This window comes from Eschrichtius robustus, chromosome 16, assembly GCF_028021215.1.
Source record: "Eschrichtius robustus isolate mEscRob2 chromosome 16, mEscRob2.pri, whole genome shotgun sequence".
Taxonomy (NCBI): domain Eukaryota; kingdom Metazoa; phylum Chordata; class Mammalia; order Artiodactyla; family Eschrichtiidae; genus Eschrichtius; species Eschrichtius robustus.
Genome location: NC_090839.1, coordinates 24,846,445 through 24,863,821, shown reverse-complemented (window position 1 = coordinate 24,863,821; position 17,377 = coordinate 24,846,445). Strand labels below are relative to the sequence as shown.

Sequence of the window (17,377 nt, the reverse complement as noted above, 5' to 3'; positions counted from 1 at the left end):
AGTTTCAGCCACTTCCTGGCACACTGAGGACAGCAGTGGTTCTTTCACATGTAACCTATTCCACTCAAGAAATTTTTCCAAGGTGGGCCTTACCTGGTCTGGGAACAGACCCCTGCAGTGCTGTGGCTGGAGTTTCCTTTGGGACTAAACTCTGTGAAGGGGCTAAGGCAAGAAAAAAAAAAAGAAAAAAAGAAAAGAAACAGGCCTTTAACATTCTTTTCTAAACAAAGCAGAAAGCATTGACTGAATCAAGGGCTAAGTAACTGCTGAAATACACATATTCTTAGAAAGCAGTACTTGAAGTTAACTTTGAAAGCACAGTACATTCCAAAACTTGCTTAAAAAATTAACTACCTTAACACTCAGTAACAAAGACTAACGCTAGGGGAGTCTGTTTTTCCTTTTAGTATGTGCAAAGATCAAGGAAGGATATGGCCATGAGGACAACAGCACCCATAATTTTTGCTTCTTGGGGTCACGTTCTGTCCAGTACTCTAAAAAACCCAAAAGCATACTTTAGTAGGCAACCCAAACTTTCAGAAGGACAATTATACCATTCAACCTTAGCATTTAAAAAATTGTCTCAGCCCTCTAAAGACTACATTCCTTGAGACCCGAAATGAATCATATATTGTGTACTTTTCTATAGCACCTGGCAAGTGTGATGGGCATAAAGCAGGTATTCAATTCATATTTAATGAATCAAATCAATTTGATATGTTATCTACTTATCTAACAATTACCAAGAACTTACTAGGGGCAAGGCTCTGTGCCAGGCACCCTTAGAGACCAAATTCCATTCTTCTTGCCCATCAGGAACTCAGTCTAGTATTAAAGATATACACAAGCGGTACTCTGGAGTGAACTGTGATGTTACATGAAGCAGATTCATAAAGTACTACGGGAGTCCAAAGCAAGGGAGATCAATTCTAGATTGAGAAATCTGAAGGTACACTAAAGGGAGAAACATCAGAATTAGGCTTTCAAGGACAGAGAGAACTCAGGCCCTTGAAGAGGAATGGAATAGAATACACAATGTACTCTAGAATGGGAACTTCTGGGATCATACCGTAAAGATTGAAGACATAGATATGCCACAGCCACTCAAGGTTATGTCCTCCCATCTTGACACTCAGTCTAACATCCTAGATAAACTCTACAACAGTAAGTTTTACCCTCATGTGGAAATTGTGACTTTTGTAGATTTCTCTCCCTGCTTAGTCAATGATGCATTTGTGTTAAGAATTTATTTTGGATGCTTATCTAATAAAGCTTAAAACTGTACCTTAACTTTTATTTTTTACTCCAGTATTGGTTTCTCACACTTTCAAGGTAAAAGCACAGAAGCCCCTTGAAAAAGAATGGAAATAATCTTAACTGAAATTGAGAAGTTTTTTTTCCAACTACTGGTTCATCTCCCTAACGCTCCTATATTTCTCTAGGTTTACACAGGATCCAGATAAAAGTTATTTTCTAACAACTTCATCATTATTCTCTTGGTATCAGAGGGAAAGTTTCCCTGAAAGGAAGTAGAATGGAAACATTTAATAGTGGATAATATATTTAAGTCACACCAGGTTTTAAAAAAATTCTTAGGGCTCACCTACATCAACAGAACTAGAACCAGGAATCTACAGCACCCAGCCCTATGAAGTCTCTGTCTCCTCCAAGGGCAGAGAACTCCTCAAAGGCCTTTATCCCTATTCTCTAGTTTTGAAGTGAATAGGCAGAGAGAAGGGGAATTAACCTTTCCAGGGCTCTGTGTGAGGCAGTGTGCTGGCTTTTACGCTAAGCCTGCTCAATGAATCGTTGTATAAATCTTTGTATAAATTCTGGGAGGTAGGAATTACAATCTCCAGTTTACTGGTGAAGTACATGGCTTACAAGAGGTTAAGGGATTTACCCAACTGCAACTGGTACCAGTGGAGCTAGAATTTGAACTCTGATCCTACCAGAAGCTTGTGTTCGTTCTGCCCCTCCTCCTGCCCCTCGAAGCATTTTAGCTGCATAAACAGATAGGCGCTATTGGCTGGCCTAGGATACAGCAAAGGTCCTTTGAGCTTTGGCAGTGTTTGACTGATTCCACTCTGGGGAAATAGAGCTTCTGTAACACTTAAGCCTCATAGAAGGAGGAACATTATGTATGTTGGGGGGGGGGGGTGCGGGTGGAGATGCCAAGGGAAGGAGGGGAGATGTAAGGACATCTACCTTTCCATCATTAGCCCACCTTACCAGTACATAGGAAATAATCTGAACTAGAAATACATGAATGGAATGGTCTAATTTTCAAAGAGATTGCATCAAAAAGAAACTGGTCACAGAATTCTTTACCTATTATTGAATGATTACTATATTCTAGCCCTGTGCTAAAAATGTTATATACATTACCTCATTGAAGTCTTACAACTACTACTGTCCCCATTTTACAAAGGAGGAAACTAAAGTTTGGAGTAACTTAGTCAAGTAACTTGCCTAAGCCCAAACAGCTGGTAAATGCTGGCACCAACCTAAGCCTATCTCTCAACCACTTTGCTCCTCCCATGTCTATTACCATGAAAGCTGGTTTTCTGGAAAGCTCTCCCCTGGAGTAGCCAGTCAGAAGGGAAGAGTCCCTGGGATAGAGTACAATGAGGAAGGGGCTATGAGAAACCTGCTCTGAACAGTTGAGAGCAAGTCTTTACCACAGTAAGGAGACCCTGCAGAAACTGCTGTTTACCCTTAAGGGACATGGTTAAACTGGAGGCTCACAGTATAGACTTGGAATGAATACTGAACTCTGAGCTTCAGTCTTCTCACCCGCAGAATGGGGTTAGGGCTACCTGACATGGTTGGTATGAAGATGATGTAACATAGGTGAAAATGCTTCTTTGTAAAATGAAAAATGTTATGTAAATAAAAGGTATATGATTATTTTAGGAGCTGAGAGAGAACCATATTAATGAATGTAAACAACGTGGGATTTTAAAAGGAAAGTATTATTTCCCAACGTACTTCAAATAAATGAAACCATCACTATTGCCATTTAGCCCATTCTTCTTCCTCCAAGTAGAAAAGGAGTCATGCTTTCTCTTGTGGGATAGGTCATCAAAAATTGACACGAGATGATGCCAGGCGCCAAGTACATACCTATGCTGGGTAGAAGCTCTGGATGAGATCCCACCTTCTCCTCCACTAGGCCACCTGCAAGTGGCTCAGATGCTATGCCAATATGATTGTTTTTTGTGGTCGGCGCCGCGGAGATGAGCTCAGAGGGTACCAGAGTGGTTACTATTGAGCGTACATTGGTGGGGAGAGTACTGCCAGGTAAGCTGGGTCCTGTTGAGGCGGAGCCTGGGCCCACAGGGCTAGAGGTCATTTTTAGCAGAGTGGGTGCTGGGGGTGTTGGGGTTTTACTGTCCAGCTCTGTGGATAACTGCTCTGTTCCCATGAGCCCTGGAGCTGTGGTCTCTAGCCCTTGGCCTTCAGTTTCTCCATCTGCACCATATTGTTCTTCCCCTTTCTCAAGAGAGCCTGTAACTTTTTTACACGCCTTGGTCAGCAAAATCTGGCCGATTTTGTCCACTTTTCCTTTGCCCTTACTAGATGAGACTGGGCTTCGCCGGTTGACAGAGGAGCCTGGACTATTGGTCAAAAGGGGAGAAACCACTGTGGTTGACTGTGAAGAGGGCAGAGTGCTCTGATCTGCTGAGGTGCTCACCTGAGGACTAGTCTCCTCTGGATTCAGTTCTTTTACTTGCTGGACAGGGGGATGAGGAGGGACAACTGGAGAAGTTGTACAAGGTGGGGAAGGAAGCTGAACAGGGGTGGCTCGTGAGTTAAGGACCAAGGGTCGACCTGTCTGTATGTTTGCAGCAGGACTACTGGAGGGGGCATTAGGCAGTACAGGAGCAGAAGAAAATTTTATATTCTGAGGTATGTGTAAAGGGCCAACGACTGCAACAGAGGGAGGCATCAAGCCAGAGTTGGTTGTCAGTGGGGTTGCAGGAATTGTGCTTGGCTGTGATCCTTTCATAACCTGAATTATTGAGGATGAATTGATAAAGACAGGTGTAATGAACTGAGGCCGGGCATTTGACTGAGCAGCTGACTGTCCCTCAGAAACCATAACCTTGCTACCCACATTGGGCATTGTGACAACTGTTGACATTAATGCAGACTGCAGGTGAGTTGGCAGAGCTGCTGATGTGTTAGCTGAAGTTGTGATGGGATTGGAAGTTACAAAAACAGTTATCTGATTTGGGGGCAAAGGAGTGGAAATGGAGGAAGAGCTGACAGGTCTTGACATTACTTGAGGGATGCTTGGTGCAACATTAGAACTGACCTCACTCAATTCTGGATGCACAAGGGTTGAACACGGCTCGTTACTGTGAGGTAAATTTAGGGAATTAGAGGGTTCTTTAGAAGACGAATCCTGCAGTGTGGGAATGACAGATGCTTTTTTCAGGTCCTCTCCAGAAACTACTGGAGGTGTTACTTCCAGATCTGTAAGCCCAGGGGGTTTAATGGTCACATTAGGAGCTCCAGAGTTGTCAAGAAGTTGACTTAACGATGTTGGTGCTTCCCTCATAGCAGGAGACACCAAATTTTTGTTCTCTTCGACACTGGGAAGTTTGTTAGTATCCGAAGGTTGCCCATCCTTTTTGGATTGATCTTCAGGGACCATTTTAACTTCTTGGGCAGGGACTGCTTTTAGCTCAACGTTTACCTGCTCCTTCCTACCCTGGGAATTCTGGCAATCGCTGTCCTGAGGCATAGTCAAGCTCTCCTTGTTATCCTCAAGAACACCGCCTATTGCAGCCACAGGCATGGTAGGATTCTGAGGATTCAGCCCGCTGTTGTTAGGGAAGCTCCCAGGTACGGGGGGATTGGCCAAAGGAGTAGGACTGACCAATACGTTTCTTGGCAACTCCACATTTTGCAACAAGGTTGTATTTGTTTGAGAGGCAAGAGTAAGTTTAGGGGCTTTTGAATTTTGTCTCCCTGGACTTGGGGTGGTTTTCCTACTTGACCCAGGACTAGACCTGCGACTGTTGCTTGGACTTGCCCGTTTTGTTGCTCCAGAATTAGACTGCTTTCCAGAATTCACCACCACAGAATCTAATTTGTGAGTCTGTGGGGCAGCAAAATTGGAAGGATTATTCATGGTAAGATTTGAAGGTGCTTGCCCGATCGCCTTCAAAGTTGTTGGATTTAGGCCCTGTTGATCAAAGCCTCTGTTTAAATTTGGCCTGGGAGGTAAAGGAATATTAATCTGTGGGGGGAAGAGTCCTGCTATGGAGGCATTGAGTCTTTCTGGTGATAGACTGATTTCTGAAGGTTCTGTGCTGGGAGGGCGGTTGTTGGGTGTCTGAGGATAATAGGGTCTGGGGCTGGCTCTGTTTGGTGTTTTAGGCCTAGATGTTTGGGTTGGGGCAGCCACATTTGGAAAGTGGTGGCCGTGAGAGCTGGGCAGGGAATTTACAGGAGGCTGCTGGGGAGTTGCACCTTGAGTTGTTGCAAGGGGTGATGGTCCAGGTTTTGGCCCTGTCATCATTAACTGATTCTGGGAAACCACTAAATGTGAAGGCATGTTATTTGGGCCTCCTGAGACAGATGGTACTTCACTGCCACTTGCTTCAGGGAGCGAAGACATCTCTCCCAGTGGTGAGCTGGAAGGATTCTGGGGGTTCTCCTGGTATACCATTTTCCTTGAATTGCTTCCCAAAGGAGTATTCACAGGCATTGGCATTCTTTGCTTATCAGGTGATGGCGGCACGGAGGCAGGTCCTTGCAAACTGACCATGACAGGCACACTGCCACTCTGTTGCATGGGCATTCTCTGGGAGTCCGGATTCAGGGGGCCCCTTGGGGGATGGACGCTCTGGGAGACTGGAAGCCTAACTGATTTGGGGTCCTGCTGCATCATGAGCATCATCATCATTTGCTGCTGCTGCTGCTGCTGAGACTGTGGCTGACTGGGGGGCGGCGGCTGCTGCGGCGGCGGCTGCTGCTGTGGTGGCTGGGGTGGGGGCGCCACATGCTGCATGAGCTGAGGAGGCATCTGCTGAAGTGGCCTCTGTTCAACTGGTTGAGAAGGATAACCTAAAACGAGCCCCCAAAATCAGGGAAGTTAGATTTTCAGCAAGAAAAGCTTGGCTACCTTTAGAGTATAGCCAAGCAATACTCATCTAGGTTGCACAGACTGTGCACAAACAGCTCAGACGTGCCCGTTCCCAGGGGGGTAGGGGCAGCCCCTCATTCTCTGACATAAGCAAAGAGGCACACTGCTTAAGGAAGCAAAAAGCAAAGCATCAAGAACCTGGAGCTCCTCAGTCTTCACGGTTTGAATGAGGCATCACTGCACTAAGACTCTAATAGACACTGTGCTATGCACTGAAACTGGCCAAGTCTATACCGCCAAACATTCAGATGACACGAGAAAAACTCCATCAACAGCAAACAGCTGACCGCCCAGCACTGGGGTCTCATGCAAGCATAGTAAATATTTCATTGTACTTGTGAATGAAGCATTTAAGAGTCACTTTTTTTTCTGTTAGCACAGATTAATTTTTTTAAGACTTGGTTTTGTTGAAAACGCCAGCATTGAAGATAGCCTTTTTATTCTTTCAACAGAAGTAAAATACAAAATTCTAGGATTCAATTCCTTAAGGAAGAGGGATTTAAAATTACTCCAATCCATTGGCTTCACACACCATGCTGCATCCTTCAGGCTCAATTCTTTGGGAAACCCAATGAATTAAACTGCCCCTCCGACGTAAATCAGTTCAATAAATAGTAGGAGCTAATAGAAGCTGATACACACATTGAAAATAAAATGAGGGCACTGAAGTTCTTTTTACAAATATTAATTTCTGTTTACTTTCTTACATGTAAAACTTTATTTGGAGAAATATTTTCTATGAATCCATAATTGAAGAATAAGCAAGAAGCACAGCCCTCAGGAATAAAAAATAATTTCAGGAAAAGAACTCTGAGGGACAATGCCTTATAGATTTCTAGAAGGCAACATCTCAAATGATTCTTTCTTTTGTGAAGATTTTATTTGGCATTTTAGAACCAAAACCTTACACAATCAGCAGAAAGGATGGAAAGATCATTAACCAAGAATAAAGGTTGTTCAGTGGGAAAAAGCGGGCATATAACTGGGATAAATACAATTTCACAAACTAGATTTATTTCACTGTTGCATGAAAAATACATTAGGAAAGTTTTATGAAGGTACAGGCATAAGGACAGCTGGCCCTGGCAGTCAGAAGAAGTGTTGGCTCAAGATTTTCATAGAGCAGCTATCAAATGCTGCTGCCACAGGGTCACACCCTGTGTTTAATAGCTAATCAATGTCTTCTAGCCAATGATAGACATGGCACCAATGAGTACAATGTGCAGAATCCAGTTTTGAAGTTTCTTTTTAATCCTTTTTTGTTTTAGGCCCAACTAACCTCTTTACATTTATAAAGCCAACTACATATGGCATTTCTATAGGTTTAACTCAGGTTCCCATGTTAAGAATTGTAATTTCTGTAGAAGCCTTGATGTCAGGGCTATGATACAAATGACTTTTTCTTTAAAATTAGGCCACCAGACAGCATAGATACCAAAGACAGCAGCACAGACAATACAGCAGCCTCTCTCGAAAGTAACAGTTAAGGGCATGGCTACTGTAAAGGTTCCAGAAGCTGGAGGCAGCAGTCCAAAGGGCATTAATGATAAGATAGATTGGGGTTGTTGTGACAGAATGGTGGAGAGGGAAAGCCAGGACACACACACGTGCATATAACATAATCAAAAACCAAGTTTATTAATCAAGGGATGAAAATTCATATGCCTTTAGGGGCCAGACCGGTAATGAAGAAGAGAAGTGGGCTGGTATAAGACAGTAGTAGTTCTGTGGACAGAGCCAAACTGCAGAGCTGATGCTCTATCTAAAGGCATTTAAATTCAGGTTTCTGTTTGGTTTAGGATGCTGCATGACAATTCAAACATATCGTAGGCTAAATTCAGCCTACAGGCTCCCAGTTTTCAAACTGTAGAAAGGAAGCAATAATGTGTGTGAGAACCCCTGGGATTTAATAGAAGAATTCAGATGTATCTGAGGGAAGAAGGCACCTTCCTGTTCATAATGCCTCTGGACCACCACCAAAGACTGGTGACCTCCCAGCCTCAATTGTGCTGCTGTAACTCACTGATGGGAAGTGTGGTGTACCAAAAAATTTGTAATAAATAACACAAATCATAATGAATTCACTTTTTTTTTTGATTCACTTTTAAAATACATAAATTAAGGGTGGACTAAAGTTTATCCCTAAAATAACATCACTTACACTTACATGCCAAAAAAGGAGGTGGAGGAACTAGAAAGGAAGAAACAAAACATAAGCCTTTGTATACACATGGAAGTGTGGCCTAAAAGTGACAGGCTTGTGTGTCTTCAACTGTGTCACAGGGGAATAAAGTTACAAATCACTACTCAGGCCAAGAGGAACCAGGTATAGAGACACTGTGGCAGCTGGCCTTGGTTCTATAATACCTAGGTTGGAATGAACGAATTTTAGGAGACTTTTTCCTTTTCAACGTAATTTTCAACATTTAGAGGATGATATTATTTTATAATCAGAGGAGTATACAACACAGAGGGCTTCAACAATATTGGTCCTATTTATTATTAACCTGGGTAGGAAGTACATGAGTGTCTGTTTTATTACTCTTTACATATTTTTTATGTTTAAAGATTCATAATAAAAGTTCTATTTAAAAAATCTTATTTTAAACCCTGGTAGTTCTCTGCTTTGAGAAAGCCCCAGTAGGAAAGGCTGCAGGAAAGGCAGGCAAGCAGGATTAGAGTGAAAACATCTTTTCATTTAATATTAATCCATTTTGATGCCAACTAGAACCTTGATATTGACAAGAATAAAGAGGCACTTGACATTTTAGTCTGATTTTATGAAGACCTAAAATAATGAAGACTAATTTGAGCAAAAGACACACACACACACACACACACACACAAATACATACACACACATGCACACATATATGCCTTCAGAAGTTATATCTGAAATTTTTTTACTTAATATCAAGGCACAGTTTCCAAATACTAGACACATTAAACCACCAAAGTAGCCTAGTTAATAGACAAAATAAAATACTATTGTTTCCTTGAAAAAAAGACTTATAATGCTGTAAATAAATGATGACAAGCATATAAACTTTAGTTAACATTTTATCACCTGGTGGTCGGTTTGAAAATTCTGGCAGTTTAGGGCCTGAGTTGTCCAAGTTAATTCCTTGTTCTCCAGGCAATGGCTGCTGATCAGCCTCCTCCAGACCAGCTGGGCGAGTATCTGGGGTGCTAAAAGATAAATTACACATTTGAGAGCAAGTTGTATAGTTTACACACAAAACTAAGCTTAACCCCTCCCCTGTTTCTGAAGAAATCTATTTGCATTATCATTCTTAGCATTATTTACATCTCTCTAGTCTGATGAAGTATTCAATATTTGGCATAAAAAATCTGCCAATTTCATTAAATGTTAAAATCCACTTAATTTAATAACATGGCTATTTACTCAAAGTGTTTTCTACAAATTTCTGATATAATGATTTTCATGTAATCATCCATCCCTTAGATGTTTTAAGGGATCATAGTTTGGGCTATCAATATTATAAAGTACTGTGCCTATGAAACCACATTATCTTTAGGGTAGCTATCAAATTCAACCAGGGGGTCCAGATTGTTTCTTTTTTTGTGAATATTGCAGTGGTGGCTCCAACAATTCATAACACCTTGCAAGAAGCTGTAGATTGGCTAATGAAAATGGTATTCAGAGAACAAAGAAAGCCAGAGAATACCAGAAGCTAATTAATTTTGTTGCAGAACGTGTATTTATTTAACAGACATCCCCATTGGCTTTGGGATGCTTTCATTTTTACCTGGGTGAACCTTAGAATTTTTTGTGGGGAAGAAAAAAACGTTACCTACTAACACCCACATTCCCAAAGAACCAGAGTGCTCACAGCCCTCATTTTGTTTTTAATCTTACTCTTAGCTGTACTTTTCTTTTCTACCTTTTGTCTCCCTTTGCCCTGATATTGGTCACCCACTTTTAGACAGTATTTTACCTCACTGTACTCTGTGTAGTTTCATTACCTTAAATCCATTTTAAAAGCCCTAGCACATGGGAATTTAGAACCTGAAGCAGGTCCTGAGCACATGCAGATGCCTATATCAATTTGCTCCTTATATGACTTCTCTCTCACTTCAAATTATAGGCAAGGATTCTGCAGTATCCTTTACTTTCAAAGAACTGTATTGCTAAAAAAAATATCTCAGATACCTGGTCCAGTTACCTCATGTTATGGATGAAAAAACAAAGGCCCACAGAGGTGTTAGAAAACAGGTCCAAGGTTCCACAGTAAGCTAGTGGTAGAATTGGGAGCATGCACTCTTACTTTTAACTTATTGTCTCCCTTCCTAGGAGCCTTGATGCTGTATAAGGCCCTTTTCACAATCTGTAGCCCCAACAAGTAAGCAATCTCCCTAAGTGCTGGTGCAGACAGCAAAAATCCATACTAATGGCAACTGAAGAACCCTACAATTTTACTCCTAGATTACTGGGAGGAATAAATATTGCCACAGAAATGTTATTCCCACACAGGTCGATAGTAGTAAAGAATTTAACTTAGAAAGAGCTATTGGAAAAATCAGATAACCAAACGGGTTACTAATTCTGAATTCAGGAAAAATACAGGTTGTTAATCTACAATTACTGAATTTTGATTCATAATATTCAAGAAAAAAGTGAATATAATACTAGAGTACAACCAAAGAAATATTGTGAGAAGGCTGAGAAAAAGGCAGTTGGTTTTATTTTGAACATTTCTGTTTCCTTAACTAAAGCTCCCCTATTCTCTTCTATAGTTCTAGCAATTTATTTGAATTAACCTGTTTTACACTCCTCAGTCACTATTTTCTGGTAATAAATGTCTCTGAATTTCAGTTTTATAATTAAAGGCAGAACATCTAGTTTAATCAATATTCCTTTTGGAAACATTTTATCAAGGCCAAAAATATGATTTAAATTAATGCTTAGCTTCAGGAAATGTAATATAAATTAATTGCCCTTCCTGCTGTAATCTTGCAAAAGAACTCACCTTTACAAAAAGGGTAACTGATTTAAAAGGTCCAATCATCTTAGCATGAGATTTTAAGCTGCTGCTGATGATAAAGAGCCTTTAAAGGAAAGGCACCTGTACAAAAAACCGTTTCTATTTGAGAGACAGAAGGGAGTCTCCATAAACGGTTTTCATTTCCAAAACACATACAGCCTTTCTGGTTCCCCAACAGTCATTATAAACCTGACATGCTTTGTGGAGTTGCAGCGTGGCAGCACTGGCTACCTTTCAGGCTCTGAATGCCACAACCCCCCGGAGACTACAGACTTAAGAGACATATATCAGTTGACTGCAATGTATGAACCTTGTTTGGCTCCGTATTTGAACAAACTGTAAAAAAACTTAATTTGAGATAATCAGGGAAATGTGGACACTGTCTGGAAATGTGAGAATATGAAGGAAGTATTAGTTTTTCCAGGTGTGCTAATGGTATTGTGTGGTCATAAAAAACACAAAACAAAGACAAAAACCTGTCCTTATTTTTCAGAGGTACATACTGAAATATTTAAAGTGAACTTGCTTTAAAATAACCAAGAGGATAATGGGGAGAGCATGGATGAAGGCAAGATGGATTATGAGCTGATAATTTGAAGCAGGGGCAATTTCATTATACTATTCTTATTTTATACATGTTTAAAATTTTCCATCAAAAAAAGTTGTTCACATAGAAATAAATGAATAAGATTTTAGGCAAAACTATCACAACCTACTTTAGATCCTGCTGACTATTTTTCTTCTTCCGAGGGGGTTTCTTCTTCTTCGGTTTATTTGCGTTGGTATTATTTTGCTTATTGTTTACCCCAAAATGGCCTGCAGAGATATCACTCTGCAATAAGTTGACCAACAATGGGCTTGTTAGCGTGACATCCTTATTGACCGGGAAGCCTGGATTCTGACCACAGGACATCTGATTTCCATTGGGTGCTCCACTGAAAGGTGCATTGAAAGGCATCCCATGGCCTGAGAAGTGGTTTCCCGAGGCACTGTTTCCCTGCATGGCCTGCACGTGGGGGGGGACCATGTTGCTTTGTTGCATGCTAACGTCAGGCATCATCTGAGACAAGCTGACATCGTTATTTGCTGTAGTAGCAGGATCGCCATGTGGCTGGGCCATATGTGGGCTGGGCCCTGGTGGCCTCAAGACCTGCCCCTGAATCCCCATAACCTGAGATGGACTGTTGTTCACGGGCCCTTGCTGGGGCAGCATCTGTCCTGACATCTGTCCCGTAAACTGCACCATGTTTCCTTGCATGTTTGGAGTTGGTCCCCTCATTATCTGTGCTGGTCCCGACATGACATTAGATTGGTTCTGAGTGTTAAACTGTTGCTTATTCCCCTGCATCTGATTGGTCATAATCTGCTCTATCATTGGGTTCTGTTGAAGCAAAACTTGCCCCTGAGGCCCCATCATCTGGTTATGTGGTGCCATCATTTGTGGGCCCTGCTGGGGAAGCATCTGCTTGGGTGGGGTCATCCTCTGGGGCGAGGGCCCAAGATTTTGGCTCTGAGGATTCACCATCATCTGACCCTGCGGCATAAGCTGGGCCCTTGAAAGGATCATAGGGTTCTGAGGGTTCAAGGTTCCTTGTTGCTGGACCATCTGGCCCTGGGAGGGCACGATCTGCTGGTGCATGCTCATCAGCTGAGATGGTGGGCCCTGCTGGGGCTGGCCTTGCATGTTGCCCAGGTTCACCTGAGGAACCCCAGAACTACCAGCCTGTTGGTTGTTCATGTTGCCATGAATTCCCATGAGGCTGGGCTGCATCATATTTGGTGGCCCGTGGGACACCTGCATCTGGTTTTGAGGAGGACCAGCTCCTTGACCACCTTTAAAAAAAAAAAGGCACAGTTTCAGAAAGTAATACTATTATCTTGTTGGTATTAAGATTCTCAAATTATCTTATTAGAAAAACACAACTCACTCATATCCACTGACCAACATAAACAAATGTGCTGTGCTTAACATACTTCTGTGAGTTTTCCATAGTATGGATATGTGACTGTGGCATATATTCTCAGTGACCATACAATAGAGAAGGAGAAACCGTTTCTTTACTCCTATTTGGTAACTTAAAGATAACATTTTGAAGATCAATAAAGTTTATTTTCTCTTAGATTAAACAAAGAGAAAGGCAGCATCTCATTATTTAAAAATGATGTGCAGCTACCTTAAAATGAAGAACATTTATGAAAAGCACTGTAGGCTAGTGAAATAAGCTCTGCTTTAGATGAGTCAGGAAACAAAAGATGTGATGTAGTGTTTAAGAAAACTTCAGCAAAGTTGAGAAGACATTTAAAAATGCTCCTTGGAAAACTAATAATGACTCTCAAAGGTTATGCATGTGATATCTGGATTGATATCTGGATGCTGCACTGTGAAGAAAAGAACAGCTAATACTTCTTAAAGACAGGTCTCCTCTGCCCCAATGTGGTAAAAATTATTTAATCTTGATCTGGAAGCTGAGCCTCTGGTGGAACTAACAGACAATTCAGAAGCTGCAGACAGAGGACAGTCAACAAAGGATGTTAAAACTTCAGTGACCCTCCCCTGTGGCAGTCCCTGGTGGACTACATGGGACATGTTTTATTCTTCTAAATTATTTCTAATTCAGACAAAGAACACTGCCTGGCTTGCTGCAGTGTTTACTTATTGTTGGGTCTTTGGGACTTTCCTATAACTGCTTATATTATCTCTCCCTTTTTGTAGAATAACCTTTAGCTTATTTTATCCCTCCCCCTTTTTTTTCCATTTTTAAATGGGGACTAAAAAGTGGTAGCCACAATGAAGTTATGAGTCCAGTCCATGCTCCAGCCAGGAGACAGGGGACAAACTGTCCACTGTTCATACAATCCAGATTTTTCCTGAATCCTCAGGAAGATTTTCTAAACTGGCCTTAAACTGAATTCCATGACCACTGTATATACTACATACACTAATATACCAGTGTATATTCATCCAATCAACAATTATCTATTGAGTACCTAATATGTACAAGGCATTTTTGGTACCGAGGTAACAACAATAAACAAGACAGACCAAATCCCTGACCCCTTAGAGTCTAGTTGGCATGAGTAAAATAACAAAGTATTTTCACAGGAAGAAGTAAAAGCTAACAAGAGCAATAATGTAGGGTAGGAGAAGAGAAAACGACAGACAAGAGTAGAGCTCTCTTAGATGGGATAAACAGAGAAATCAAAACAATACGTGCATGTGGGAGGAAGGCACCATATAAAAATATACCAATAAAAGAGTTGTGCTTATGTGGAGGAATTATGAATGATTTTATCACTATTTTAAAACTTCCTATAGAAAACATGAATTCACATAGCTCAGGAATTATAGTTTTGCATTAGCAGATAGGGGAAGTCATGCAGTTTGCCCTACCCTTCTCTAAGCTTTCAAGAGGTTTTTTTTTTTTTTAAGTTTAAGACTATTCTCCTTCCTTAGTGATTTACAATTAATGTTGGAACCACATAACTGAACTAACTCCAAGTGGGGATCGGAGTTCAGAAAATATTTGTGCTACCTCAGTCCAAATTTCCTGAATGAGAAAGGGTAAGAGGGTTAGTCATGTGCCACCTAAAAGCAACCAGAAACATGAAGTCTGGGCTTATACAATGTTGCTTACAAATACTTTTTAGCCATTCTGCTCCACACTATTTGTCCTCCTAACCTGTATTGATTAAAGCCTGGTCTTCAAACAACACAGAATTCAGACACTCAGCATATACAATGTTAACATGAACTATAAAGAGATTTTAAAAGCCACAGTTGTTCAAAATGCCATGTGCCTCCATGCCTTTGTACCTATCATCTCCTTTGCCAGAAACAACTTTTGCCCTTTCACTAACTGAGCGGTCAGCAAACTATGGTCCATGGGCCAAATGAGGCCCATTGCCAGTTTGTAAATAACATGAATTCAGAGTTCAGGAATATAGTTTTGCAGTAGCACACAGGCAGGTTGGAACACTGCCATGGTCATTCATTTATGTATCGTCTATGGCTACTTTGGTGCTGCAACAGCAAAGTTATGCAGTTCCAACAGAGAACATATAACCTGCAAAGCCTAAAATATTTACTATCTGGTTCTTTTCAGGAAAAAAAAAAATGCTGATCCCAGCTCTACCTCAAGTTTTATCTCCTTTCTTTAGGTGTTTCTAGATTCTCCAGACATTTTACCTACTTTCAATATATCAGTTATTGCCCTGAAAGAATAATTATTTATAGGTCTGAAACTAAGGGGAAGGACCAGGGCTTCTACTTCTCTGTATATCCTTGTTGTCTACCTACCTCACAATGTTCAATAAATGCTGGCTGAATAAATCACAGAAAACAAACCTGCATGCTGGACATTTTGATTTGCTTGCAGCTGAGGGGCTCCTGAATTCCCAGGGGTAGTTGCTGTGGTCGAAGGCACCTGACCTTGCATAAAGTTCGGGTTGGCCTGTCCTGCTGAGAAGCCAGGTGGGAGGCGTTTAGGCATTCCTTAATAGAAAACAACGAGTAAGGCAGTTACCTAGCAAATTTATACTCTTGCTTAGATGTGGAATGAATAAGGAAGGATGAGCTGCATGAAGTCTCCACTGGCTTAGCTCTCTCTGTCACACTGGTAGGATCTTTAATAAGGTTGGGAAAGATGGTTAAAAAAATCAACACAATCTCTTACATGAGCATTGTCAAAATGAAAAAGAAATACTAAAAAATTTACACTTAGAACATGCCAAGGAAAAGATGGCAATCTGCTCCCTAAATGTGATCTGAGGCCACGTCACAGCAAGGTTTAGGGCTCACTTTTCTGTAATACAACGGACCCCAAAACTTTACATACTTTAACACAGGTACCAAAGGAATATGCTAAATTCTCTCATATTCACACAAACTGATAAGAACTACTATAAAACAAAGACCTGGGTCCTGATATTAAGCATACATAGGTGATTTTTTTTTTTCCATTGAGGGAAATGGATGATAATTTCCTTTGTGGAAAATTTCTGCCCAATATTGTGCTTGTCTCTTTGGAAGAGATCAGAGATCAGAAACAATTCACAGGAGCGTCAAAGTGAGGGTATATTAAATTTATCATTACACCTTCCCCTCCAAAGGTTTGCTGAAATACTGACAGCTATGGTACCAAAAACCATACTCTGCTGCAATCTTACTAATAAAGTAGTATTTTCTTTTATAGGAAGGTTTAATTTCAGAAAACAAATCTGTAATAAGGAGAATCTCAGAACCCACTCATAGTTTATAACATAGGCCTAGATGTGGCCAGATCACCTAGGTGAGCACATCACTTGCTCTATGAAAAGCATTAAGACCTAAGCTCACTTAAAATTTTTTTGTATTAGTCCATTTATTTAAGGGCCAAATTTTCAATGTCCTGAAAAACGCTCTGTAGACAAATATGCATTTGTCCTTTCTTTAGCAGTGACAAGTCCCCATTTGCATGCTTCCATTGTAATTAAATCAGTAATCACATTTGCAGGAGGGACTACCCAGCTTCCACTGATCCAAGGCTAGATGCCCAGAACAGTGAAGTTTGGAGCCGAAACATTCTTGCACTTTCTAAAAACTTCTTAGGATTCAAATATTACAGCCTGCATGTCAGTAAAAGTAATTACAAGAGAGTGAAAAGACTGATGAGTAACTTAATTTCACCAGAAATCATGGGAACATGCCTTTGCTATGTTGCACTAAAGATGCAAGGGTTTTTTTCTGGGTAGGCAATGGGTGTCTTTTGGTGGGGGGTATGTTTATCAGATGACGGTATTACTCTCTATACCTTACTGAAAAGCTCCAAGCACATTCATGTGCACTAGATCAATGATTAATAAGAATAAATAATAAACATGGAGATGGATAAGTTTTACTGTAATCGTTTTACCTCTCACACATTAAGCTCCATTGCTTTTTCTTCATACAAGAGGCACCTTACAAAATAAATAAATAAATCTCCTTTAGGTATAACTGGTGGAATTCCCTCTCTAAGGAGCAGGCATTGGCATTATAAAACTATAAAAGTCAATGATTTCTGAACTTATTCCCCTTTATACTTTAATCAAATTTAACAAACACCATGCTATTTTACTAACTAGGATTATCAAAATTGAAAATCAGAAGGGCCTTTTCCCCAACAAAACCCTATTCTTATCTTTTCATTTTTGCTCTATTGCATAATCTTAATGTTTTCAACAGCTGAGCAGC

The 17,377-nt window shown here is 40.8% G+C and overlaps 1 protein-coding gene across 9 annotated transcripts in view; it reads right to left on the bottom strand.

Annotated features, from left to right (window-relative positions):
* Positions 1-17,377, bottom strand: part of NCOA6 (nuclear receptor coactivator 6) — a 99,363-nt gene that overhangs the window by 15,019 nt on the left and 66,967 nt on the right. For 7 of the 9 annotated variants that reach the window (XM_068565540.1, XM_068565539.1, XM_068565545.1 and 4 more), the window contains 5 exons: positions 15,512-15,658; positions 11,883-12,999; positions 9,228-9,349; positions 3,127-6,081; positions 94-162 (listed from right to left, as the gene is read on the bottom strand). In XM_068565540.1, coding sequence (XP_068421641.1) covers positions 94-162; positions 3,127-6,081; positions 9,228-9,349; positions 11,883-12,999; positions 15,512-15,658 — 4,410 coding nt within the window. The remainder of the gene's footprint in view (positions 1-93; positions 163-3,126; positions 6,082-9,227; positions 9,350-11,882; positions 13,000-15,511; positions 15,659-17,377) is intronic. The other 2 variants (XM_068565546.1, XM_068565547.1) reach the window with 2 other exon arrangements.